Source organism: Phlebotomus papatasi, chromosome 1 (assembly GCF_024763615.1).
Source record: "Phlebotomus papatasi isolate M1 chromosome 1, Ppap_2.1, whole genome shotgun sequence".
NCBI lineage: Eukaryota > Metazoa > Arthropoda > Insecta > Diptera > Psychodidae > Phlebotomus > Phlebotomus papatasi.
Genome location: NC_077222.1, coordinates 13,526,445 through 13,538,929, shown reverse-complemented (window position 1 = coordinate 13,538,929; position 12,485 = coordinate 13,526,445). Strand labels below are relative to the sequence as shown.

At 34.1% G+C, this 12,485-nt stretch overlaps 1 protein-coding gene across 1 annotated transcript in view; it reads right to left on the bottom strand.

The window, feature by feature from the left end:
* The window catches only part of LOC129800050 (uncharacterized), a 464,496-nt gene that overhangs the window by 190,063 nt on the left and 261,948 nt on the right, over positions 1–12,485 (bottom strand). The window contains exons 4-5 of the mRNA XM_055844411.1: positions 10,696–10,834; positions 10,445–10,514 (exon numbers count right to left, since the gene is read on the bottom strand). Coding sequence (XP_055700386.1) covers positions 10,445–10,514; positions 10,696–10,834 — 209 coding nt within the window. The remainder of the gene's footprint in view (positions 1–10,444; positions 10,515–10,695; positions 10,835–12,485) is intronic.

Below are 12,485 nucleotides of genomic sequence, written 5' to 3'. Positions count from 1 at the left end.
CAACTTTGGTCTTTCTCGTTTTTTTTTCTCACTGTGTACCAAGGGGCCCTCCTTTTCACGTTTCAAAGGCCTATATGCAATGCTGTTTTTCCTGCGGGAGGCTTTTTTTTCAGCAGATTTCCTGAAGATTCCACAAAAAAATATGTTTTCCAAATAGAGCTGAAATAACGCTACAATTGCCATCGTCTCCCACAGAGAGGAATTCCTCAAGTTTGTGTTGTTCCTTTTCTGTCAATGACGAAGGAAATTATGTTGCCGCTGTTTCATCTCGTTAGATATTTTCAGACACACCGAATCCAACCCACTCCCCCCCATCCACCCCCAAAACATCCCAGGAGGGATGCCGGTTAATACAGCTCCTCCGAGGATCTACAAGGCACAATGTATCGATCCCGGCAGAGAGATAAAATTAGAATTCTATTTGACGTCTAAATAATTTCATTAAACATTTCTGACATTTATCTATTACTTCTCCCTTCGTCTGCCTAAAGTTTATCTTCCCCGAGAAAACAAATTCAATTAAATTTCAGCATTTTTTTTTACATGCCATCGTCTCGGATAAGAATAACTTCAGTGGCAATATTTTGTGGTAACAATGCCAAAAGAAAGAGCGAATTCACTTATTTTTATGGGCTCCATCTTCCATTTTTTTTAGGCATACATTTCCCATCTCTTCACTGTCGGCTTGAATTTCATCACATGTGAACATGATATGTTTTTTACGTAGTTTAATTTGGCATGTGGGATGATGGAAATCTATCCAGAAGCTCTGAAGGCAGAATCAAGTGACATTTTAGAAAGAGCTTCCGTTGGTTGAAATTCAATATTTAACTTAATTGAGATACCTTTCTGAAGCTTTTATGGAGCAATGTAGGTCATGAACTCGCGATTTTAGAGTTCACCGCAATCAGAAGAATTTGAGACTTTACCATGTAAGGAAACCATTAATAAATTGTAGATCCTGTGACTAAACTTTGCCGCAAAGAGAGATTTCTAAACATGCATTGATCATTCTTTAAGGATAGAGATAGGGTTCACAATTGATAAATTACAAAGCGAATTTGCAAAACTGAGTAGATGAAGGTTTTGAGGTTTCGCACTGAACATATTCTGACTTCGAACGTTTCATAATTTTTCGAATGTTCATTTGAATTTGTTCAATGAATTTGATCAATTTTTTTTACGAAATGTGTGATTTAACCTTGGTTCAAAGCCAGAATGTGTGCGAAGTCTCAAAGCCTTCCCCTAAGTAACATCAGATAAGTCACGGAGTCTTAAGCCGAAAGCGTGCATATTTTAAGAAGCGCAAGATCAAGAAATTGTAAGAATAAATGCATCCGTTCCAGGGCTTCAATGGCCCATTTATGCCAATGATGCCCACACAGGGTAAAGGTGTTCCTGTGTGTGGAATGGGGATGGGGAAATCAAGAGCAAGTAACACCTCATAATCCTATTTGATTTGTTTATGATAATGGTGTCCCGCAGAATTCCTTTGATACTACTCCATACTCCCTCGATACTCCCCGCAGTTCCCCACACTGAGAGAAATCCGAAAAAGTTAAAATAACATTCCGGAAATGTTAATTTTACCCTACAGTATTGATCCAAAATCTGTGTAAATATTACCCTTTTTAGGTGTATTGGGGGTTAAAGTTACCCTTTTTCATGTTAATTTTACCCTTAAAAAGGTGTAAAATTAACATTAAAAAATGTTGATTTTGATATATTTTTACTCCTAAAAAGTGTTAAAGTTATGAGGAAAAAAAGTTTATCGCGTCCTCTTTTTTTCTCAGTGCAGGAACCTCTCACAACTCCCTGGGGGCCCTAGTACGCCACGACTGATGATCCCTCAGGCGCATCATACGCCACTGCTGCAGTTATTCCTCCTCCAAAGAGGAGGTCGCCTATCATTGCTGCACCTCCGGGATCCAAGACCAAGGCAGACCTCATTGTAATGTCCATCCAATGGAAGGACTATCATGAGATCTAAAAAAAGGCCATGCAAAGTCATGGAGAAACGAGTCTCAGCGAACAATTTGCTGAAAATAAGGCGTTGTCAACGGAAGATGAACTCGTGTCAGGACCTATTGACACCCTACTCTGTACCATTTAAAATACGAAATTTGAACACTTATCCTTATCGTAAAACGTATAGATTAATGATGAAAGGCCATATTACTTACATTTTATTAGACACATTAAATAAACTTGAATATTTTGACAAAAGTGTCAATAGAGGTTCCCTGTCAAAGAGGTGTTCATTCGACACTATCTGACAGCTACCTTCACTTTTCGTAAAAAATTAAAAAATTGAATTGAAATCAAGCTAAAATGACCAATAAAATAATCCCAGATAGGGGGAGGTGGGGCTTTTTTATGCTGTGTAGCTACACTGATGTACATTTTATTCACATATTTCTAGAGAAAATTGGACCTTACCATAATTTATTTCTGTTCTAGAATTCTTTTCTATAGTACTTTATTCTAAAGCCCAGTTTCCTTTAAAAATATGCGAAAAAATGTATATCAATGTAATCCCAAAGTTTAAAGTTGCACCAAAATTCAAAATAGCTCCAACTCCTCCCAGGTTTATGGTGAATTAGATTCAGATTTAAGAATGGGGAGGTCTGTAATCTACAAAAGTAAAAAGTTTGGGCGTAAAGAAGAGCCTAATAAAGGTAGGGTTTTGTCATGCTAAACTACTCCGAATAAATTCCATCAAACACGTCGGTTGTAATACGAGTAATGGTCTCTACACAAGAAATTTATGTCCTTATTGAAGCAAATTGGGCACTCAATGGGTCAAGTGGTAGAGCACTCGCTCTATGATGCAAGTATCCCGAGTTCAAATCCCCTTTAGGTCACCAGGAACTGCACTTGATTCCACGGGGCATGGGACTGACAATCTCATCCCGTACAGGGAAAAATAATAATGAATGTCTAGAAATCCCCTTGCGGGAAGGCTTTGTTCCTTTATGGAATGTTCTGCCAGCATTATTATATTATTATTATTATTATTATTGAAGCAAATTGCCTAGGTTTAAGTAGAAAAAACTCTTCAATATAAACAAGGATTCCTCTAATGTGTAGAGGCTTGAACTAGGTGGAGATTCCAGAAATCGTCGGAGAATCTAATTCACTCAGGGAAAACTGAAAAACTTTTTCCAGAGCATTCGACTCCGTTTCCAAGTCTTCATCAGTGGCTGGATTAAAAACAAATTTTGCAAAATCCCCGACGATTTTCGAAATCCACACCTAGTTAATTATATTATGTAGGCTTACGTTTTACAAGTAGAGGCTATAACTCTTTTTGAGGTCAATTTAAGTCGATCTCAGTCTCCGCAAAAACGAGATGGTTTGCTTCTTCATTGCCTATACAATTCCTTTGTTTCCGGTATCTAGTATCCTTAATAGGGCTAGTAGGAATCTAGTTCAACCTCAAGTCTCTGTAATATCGATTCTGTAATATCAAATATGGATACTGAAACAATCGCGGCCCGATCTTCCGAAAACATCTGTATTTTTCTTTCATAACTAGCAGTGTCCAACAAACTATGGGAACAACGTCAGTCTGCAGTACAGAAGTGTATCGGCTGAAGTCCAAGCGTTGTCTTGAGCCCTAAGTCTCCACTCCTATGGCCCAGGATATGGAGATTCATGTTCCCGGAGTATGAACGATCAAACCAAGTCTGACTTCCTTCCGATATCGCATTTCCGTTCCATTCATTCTGCCATGGAGATAAATGGCACACACTTTCAAAAATAACTATTTTAGGCCTGTTGTAGAAGAACTGACTCCTACAGTAGTGTCTAACCCCATGAAAAGCCTTCAACACGAGAGCCGTCTATGAGTAATATATCCGTTCTAGCTCGGGTTCAATAAGTTCCCTCTCACTGTGACCAAATGGTTTCATTGACCATATTTAATTTTTAACGGTTTCTTTTTTTGTTGTTGTTTAGTTTTTTTTAATTCGTCATTTTAGTAATTTTATTCTCAAAGATGTGATCTAAATAGTTTAAGATGGATAGTAGATATAAAGAGCCAGGTCTCACGGTATACGTTCTATTTTTTTTTTTAAATTTAATGGTGTAAAAAGCTGCGACGAATCTGTGATTTATGCTTTGAGAACAAAATGCGAAATTTTCAGATTTTGTGGTGTCGCGTCCACCGCCGTCGTAGCGTTGAGTAGGCGAATGAAATAATATGATAGAAAGCTTGTTTCATGAAGTAATATACAAATATGCAATCAACAAAAATTGTGATTAGAGGAAACCAGGGCAGAATTAGCCAGTAAATGAAATTTTTCTTTGTGTATAATTTGTAAGAAAAATGTTTGTAACAGGGTGATAAATATTTGAATGAATAGGAAGGGATGTGTTTTCTTCAAATAAGTAGTGGTTTCTTCAATATTCGTTCTACGGCAGGCTATAACATCTCACTGTGTAATTTCATGCGTGCCTAAATCTGCCCAGCCTCCCCTATTATTCAAATGAAATAGAGCATAACTGTAACTATACGTACATATTCTTTTAAATTTTATTAGTATCTTTCTCAAGAAATGCTAAGAGAAACAAGGTGATCCCTCTTGAGAGATTTGCGCTATTCGCTTAAGGTTTAAAGATAACTTTAAGAAGTGTTATTCTGTTATAACCACCATGGTTAATGAGAAATAAAATTTGTTTCAACCTGTTTTATTTATAAACTTTTATCAGAATTGAGCATCATTGAAGTGAAGAGGCTTCAATTTCGCGTTTAAAGATTTTTGTTTGAGGTAAATGAGCAAAGAATAACCTATTTGTGAAAATTCCGAAAATAAATAGTCGGTCTTTAAATTTTGTGTCTTTCAATTGGGAACGATTTAAAGATTTGTCACATGGATCTATAAAACTATTAGTGAAAAATATTTAAAAACATTTATAAATTTCCAGAAGCTTTATAGCTCAAAATATTGAGCAAGCAATGATACATTGACTACATTATAGTAGTACATATTTTCTATTGAGTTACATAAAGAAGTTCAAACTAATATAAAATTCTTTACAAAGCATTTGTGCGGTTGCTTAATATATAGCTCTCTCTTTGAGGTTGAACAATAATATTGTAGAAATTAGATTGAATTTTTAAAGTTTTTTCTTTGGTTTACTTTTAAATTCGTGAATTATATGATCGATTACTTTCTTATGAAATTAAATTAATTCTTATGAAATAGGGTGAAGTGGGGCACCTTTGAATGTGGGGCGCCTTTGAAATTGGGATTTTTCTCCTATGTTTATGTGGAACTGAGACATATCATAATGTAATTTAGCTTATCAATCTGTTTGCGCTGCTAAATTATATCACGATAAGGCTCAATTTTATTTAAAGGTAGGTGAAAAATCCCAATTTCAAAAGTGACCCACTTTCAAATGTGCTCCATTTCCCCCTATATGATTGAACAGATGGTTAGTTTGTACGATAAGATTTCTTTTCTTCAAAATGTAGACAATTTGCCTTTGTCTTTTTCTTTTTAATTTCACTACAATTTTTGAGATATGCAATATTCAAAAGACATGCTCCACTTGAGTACAATTTATATTCCTTTCGTAAAATAGTTTTGTAAAAAAAATAACCAGGAGCTTATCCGATTAATGACAATATAGTCAAAGTGAAACATTGACAAAAGTGGAAATGCTTAAATGATTTGAAGTCTCTTGAGGAACATCTTGAGACGTGCGTTGGATGATTTAGTATGAAAAGATAATTGAATTAGTCACAACTTGTCGAAATGGTTGAATAGAATTTGACAGAGAAGGATTTTGGACATGGATGGAGGCCTGTTGTCAGGTCCCTTGTATGCCTCCTTGTGCTCGGCATTAACTCAATTTCGACACCAATAAATCCCCCATTTTGCCACCCCTTCACCCACAAAATTATCTATATACGCACCTCCCCTCCAGTGAACATCTTGCGATATGCATACGTTCGACATTGATTTAATACTAATTAACAAATTTAATTTGAGATTGTGCATGTGACTTATTTATGGTTATGCTGATAGCACTATGCTCCTTGTGGCGGAAAATAATAAGGGATTATGGTCCACAGTAAATCAATGTCAGCACTCAAAAGCACGAGCATCACCAAGAGAAATGAAAAGCTTTAAACCTCCACCGATCGCGATCACTTGCATAATTCCCGCAATAATCAGCTATAATTCAAAATTTTATCTCCTTTTTGCACATGTTCGAATTCTATTTTAATTCCTCACACAACATACTCCAATGATTATATAGATGTTACAAAAAAGGAAATGAATCAATTTAAAAAAAATTAATTCTCCCTCCCAACTGGAAATGCTGGAGTACCAACAACAAGCAAATTTTTTGTGGTACTTGGATTATTTTATGCAATGTTAATTGATAACGAGCTACTATTTTTTTACGAGTTGTACCATTTTTTTTGCGTGGTGGATTAATTTAACAATAAATTTGAAATAAAATATTAAACACACGAGATAGAAATTCTTTTATGAGGTTAATAAACAATCGAGATATTTTACAAATACAAAATATGTGGGGCAGTTTAATACAATTCATTTTTTTTTGTTCTATAATTGAAAAAAATCTTCTTTACAGGAGTATTCTTCTATTTTACCTTAACAATAGACTTTAAAATTTTTAATAATAAATGAAGAATAAATAAAGAAAGTAACACAAAAAATACTGACTTTATATTATATTTTCGCTCATTTTATTTGCAATAAAAAAAATTTTTGGCGTAACATGTCTTTGTTGCGTAAACGAGTTCTTGAATTTTGCATTTTAATTCCAAACTCAATTAATTTTTTGTGGAGTTTATCGAACTGTTGTTTCAAACTGCCCTAGGTAGGGGCACCTTTATACTATCTCCCATATTATAGGGAGCTCCTTATCTATTTATTAACAAATAAAAATAAAATTTTCTTGCAAATATTTTCATTAGGCTCATATTAGTTACAGTAATGTAGGTAAGTTCACTAATACGGGCTCCAGACCTAAGGCTTAGCCATATGGCTTAACTGTTCTAATGTCTTATCAATCACAATTTTTTTGGAAAAATTATACTTAGTATTGGATTATTAAAGATAAATTACCTATTAAGTTCCCAAAAAGCAATAAAATAGCTTGCTATTTAAGATTTTGAGACCTTGAAAACTGGGCTAAAACTTTAGTTTGAAGACCGCTTGACTTTTATTAATTCTTGGTAAAGCAAATGAAAACTTGAAGTTGAATAAAGTACACTACAAAACTGCGCCATTGTCCTCCATGTAACTTTAAAAATTTAATTTCCTTTCATTACACACTGAATTGAAAATACAAGTGAGCACCTAAAATACTTTGGAAAAAAAAATTTCTTTTAATTAATCGAATAACTCGAATTAATATCGAGAGAAATAAAAAAAATAAATTCTGTAAAAATTCCTTATCTGCTATTTTGTTACCATAAATTTCCTCGTTTTTCAATAACTATCTACAGAAAAATTAAGAAAATTTATGGAAAAATCTAGTTTTTCATCGAGAAGTAGAAGGACTTTCTTAAAGAAATGTTCAGAAAATTTAATTTTTTATTAAGGGAACGTGAGGCAAAATGTAGAAAGAAAAAAAAATTGATATCACTCGTAAGAAAAGATACCAGATGATTCAAATTTTTACAATTGATTACAATTTTAACAATGCACCATCATGAAAACGCTTTCAAATGTCCAAAGTTTTAGGCGATTCGAGCAAGTAAATTTAAAACTAAAATTAAAATACAATCGGATTTTAGTTTTGAGCTTTTTTTTAAATAATAAGTAAAACAATTTTTAAGCATATTTTAGATTTTTTTTTGGTCAGTAACAAGTCGATATTTTTCATTAAAAATATAAAAAAGCTATCGCAAGTTCTTTTAATGGGTTACGTGGGTCAATAATGAAAAAACATAATATTTCTCCCAATTTTTTTATCCAGCGTAATAAAAAAATATTTAATTCATGCTTTTAGGCATATAAAAAACAACATTTAAATTATGTCTTCTAAAACTTTCATTTAATAATTTAAAAAAAATCGGCCATTGAGACTTGATTTTTGGAGATTTTTTTGTTAAAAAAGCATTCATTCCAGTGGATGAGATTTCTCGGAATAAGTTCATCTGAAATCTAAAAATCAAATATTTCCTGTAAGCTGATGAGGCTTTGAACGAAGGATTTGACGTTTACTTGATCACAACTTATTCTACAAGACGAAACGTGTTGTAAAATATTTCAAAAATTATATTTTTTATTTGAAATTCTCCCAAAAATTCAGATTTCATTTTCTTTTTCAGAAATCCTTCGTTCAAGGACTAGCTTTAGCTCATCAGCTATAAGAAAATATTTGTTTTTTGGTTTTTGGATGAACAAATTGCGAGAAATTTTGTCCATCAAAAAGTATGTTTATTTTTCCTTGCAAAAAAAAGAAAAAAAAAATACAAAAATCAGGTCTCAATGGCTGAATTTTTAAAATCTTTATATGATAATTTGAGGATACTTTAAGCGTTGTACTTTTACATGTCTATGAGCTTGAATTAAATAATTTTTTATTATGTTGAAAAAAATTAGGTAGGAATATACTGTGTTTTTTTAAGTGTATTTTGACCCACGTAACCCCTTAAATCTAATTCATAATTACAAGGTGAATTACAATTTCTTAATCTTCCAATTTTTTAAGGGGTCCGTGGTGTAATTGGTAAAAACGTTCGGCTCTTGGGCGCTGTGACCCCTGGCTTGACTGTCACAGTTGTGAGTTCGAGTCCCGCCCGGTGCAAATGTTTGAAGCTTCTGAAAGGACATTTTTCACGAAACATTGTAAACTGAATAATAAACTTGAAAACTGAACAATGTACAAAATGGCATAAAAGCCCGGTTACATCAAAATAAATAAAATAAAAAATAATCTTCCAATTACAATTTTCCTTTTTCCTTTTATTTGTAATACAAACTAAATTAAATTTTATTTATAATTTTTCAAATTTACTTCTTATCAATTTTGACTAATTTTATTCCCAAAATGTATGTATTTCAATGTGTAGAGACCTTTAATCATTGATCTAACAAAATCGAAGAAATTGGAGAAAGAGCCGCAATGATGATGAGTTAGTGTTATCTGTTACGTTAGTTTTCAGTCATCCTGTTTTTACATTTGATATCACTTTGCGTCAAGTCTTTAATCAGTTCACATTTCAAATAAAGTTAATGATTGATTTTTGAACTGTGGCAATAGGAAAAGCCCCTGAAAGAGAAGATCAACAGAGGAGATCCTGCCCAGGATGTGTTCCTCCATCCAAGGATATTGATAAGCACATCGTGATCCCTAAGAAGAATTCCGGACATCAACAGCTGCTTACCATTAGTAAGCTCACCGTATTGGCTTACAGGAAACCAGAGATTCCACTCCACCGTACCATAAGACGTGTGGTCGCCAATTTGAAAGATAGCTGTCTCTTAGGAGTAATTCAACAAGAATTCTTTGCCATTACCAAACTCATCTTCCCGCGGAAACGAAAGTAGGAGTTTTGTCCGCCATCATCAAAGCATCTTCCGCGGAAGGAATAGAGACAGAGACGCGGACTCTAGGGTAATCAGAGAAGTCCTGGACCTCTAAGCTTTAGGCGACGACACTTGTCAATTATCCCTATAATCTTCTGCACTGTGAGCTACGTGTAGTTCCTGTTTCTCTTTCCCAATTTCGATAAATAAAATATATCACGGAATTTCTTTCGAAATAAATCTTTCATTTAACACCTCTTAACCTTGGCTTAACAGATTTAAATTAAATAGAACCTTATCATGATGTAATAATGCATCAGAATTAGTTTATAGACCTAAATTGTATCTGGAAAAGTCTAGTTCGATTTAAAAATAAGAGATAAAGTTCTATTTCAATTCAAAAGTGACCCACTTCCCCCTAAATTTATTTTTCACTCAAGTAAAGCCTTTGTTTAAACTTCATAATTCCTTTTCTTTTTATTAAAGACATGATTGTTATTATATTCTATAGAAATATATCATACGGATTTAGTTTTCATTATAAGCGAATGTCTTTTGAAAAGAATAGAAGAGATGACTCATTGATACTATGCCCAACTATGCCCCATTTGATGTCACCTTTAATAAATTGATGATTTTCTTTAATTATATTTTAATATTTTTGAATTTTTGAAGCGCATTATAAAATACCAAAATAATTCCAAAATAATGAAATTGGGCATGGTATTTATGGGGCATCTACCCTAAAGCGCTATGATTAAAATAATGAAAAAATGAGTTAGTTTGTTGTCGGCCTAAAATTTAAATTCTTAAATTTAATTTCTTGTACTAAAATGGAATTAGCTCTTGATATTGATACCAAAATTCACATAAAAACCTGTAAATAAACTTATTTTCCGTACATAAATGCATAAACTTACCAATGACTGTTAAATTTATTCGATGGTTTCTTGTAGGTGAATTTTGAAAGTCTACTCGACATCGATAAACCTGTTCAAGAAAGAATAAAAATCCCATTTAATTTAAAGAGAAATTCTCTAAAATCCTCTTTAGGGGAAAAAATTCTCTGTGGAAAAATAGTTTTCCTGAATTTTAAATACCGGAAGTTTGTTGGACAAAGCAAGGAAGGACTAACAAAGAATGAAGGACAATTATTTTATGCTATACTCACTCCTTCGTCGTCGAGCTGGATATTGTCGACACTGAGGCCGGCCGGATTGGAGACTGTGACAAAATATGCTCGAGGACCGAAGGAATTTGTGTCTGACCAGTAAAGTGCTTTCGTCAAAGGCCTCCCACGAACATCGTAGCTGCAAAAAAATGAAAAATAAAAAAGAAACTTTAGCAAAAAAAAGAGGTTAGAATGTTGCAAAAAAACTATCCCTTCTTCATTCCATGTCAATTTTCACCCTGAACTCCATCTCACTAGCAAATTAATTTAATTCTCTACACATATCCATCCACCCCGTGCTAGCTAAAGTCAAAATCGTACCATCACGGGGTAGTCAAGTTGAGCACGTAAAGTACACAATTATTCTGTGAAATAGTTTCGTGTTTGTTGCATTCCGGGACAAAAACATGATATCTCCATAATAAGGACATGTACAGGCATCCAAAAGGACTCTCCAAAAGTATGTGAAAACAGTGAAATATTTCCAAGCTAGCACCGAAAAGTGCCACAATTTCTGTTTCTCAGGGATTCCCGCCATGAGAATAAGGATGAGATTTATGACAAATGCTCCCATGGAAATTTTACACACCAAGAGACTTTTAATATTGCTTATTTATTGCACATGGCAATGGTTAGGGGTGGAGTTAAAAATGAATCCCAGAGAAAGAAATCACAGAAAATGGTCTGCGAAGATAAAGCACATTCCACAAATTTGTATTCCTCGTAGACTAATTATACTGTCGGGAAATTATATTTTTAAATGCTAAAAATTGTAGGATTTTAACACTGTCTTCATGTGGTTTAAAGAGGCGTGGCCAAATGTAGCAGTTTAAATTCGTGGCGCCATCTAGGAATCACCGTTTTTATAAAGGGAGTTATACACTGGAACATCTTGTATAGGAAAGGGAACAAGGGGACTTATCATGAATCAAGAGGCCTCCATTGGTTCCTAATGTTACCTAAATTTCATCACAGTGGATCCCGGGATTATGCATATCGAGATTATGCGTTGATGATATAGGGTAAGTGTGCTAAATTTCGGCATAGTTGCATACAAGCACCGAAGTCCTAAGTTTGAAATGCAATATTTTTAATTTATATTGATATATTTTGTTACTTCCTTTTCGAGAAGGTTGTGTGGAACCTTGAAAACTAGTCTATCATCATTGTTATCTTTAAATCACTTCCCAAAATATTGAAAAATTAATAAAAATATGGACATTGCTTTGGGTAGTATTCCGGCCACTTTGAGTGAAATACCGGCCACCTTTTTTCTGACCACCTTTTGTGACGCAATGTATAGCAAATTTTAAAACGTCAAACGAAACGAGTTTAATTTAGTTTAATACGTTTATATGACCTACAAGCCCTGAGACCTTCCGTGTAATTTGTCCTGAAGACCTGAAAAGTAGCATCTTATTACGGTCGTTTTCGGTTACCAAAATTTAAAATATGAAACTTAGCAAATTTTATAACAATTTCCGCTCAGATCAGCAAAGTTCGATGTTTTGTGGTGTGAGTGTGTCGGTTGTGTGTCGTCACCGGGAGTATAATTGTCCCCTCCAACTGTGAGGAGGGCAGTCTGGGTTGGAGATCAGAGGTGAAAGGTAGTGAAAGTTTTTTCCTCCTCATGGAGTTCTGTGAGAAGTGTGTGCAGTGGTGCCGGCGGAGAAGAGGGCCCCACGAATAGAGAAAGAAGAGCCCTTTCCTGTCTCATCGCAGCATGGTCCCCTTGGCGACCATCTGGAGAGTCTTCAGGAATATCGGAGATTCCTTACCAAGGAATCTCA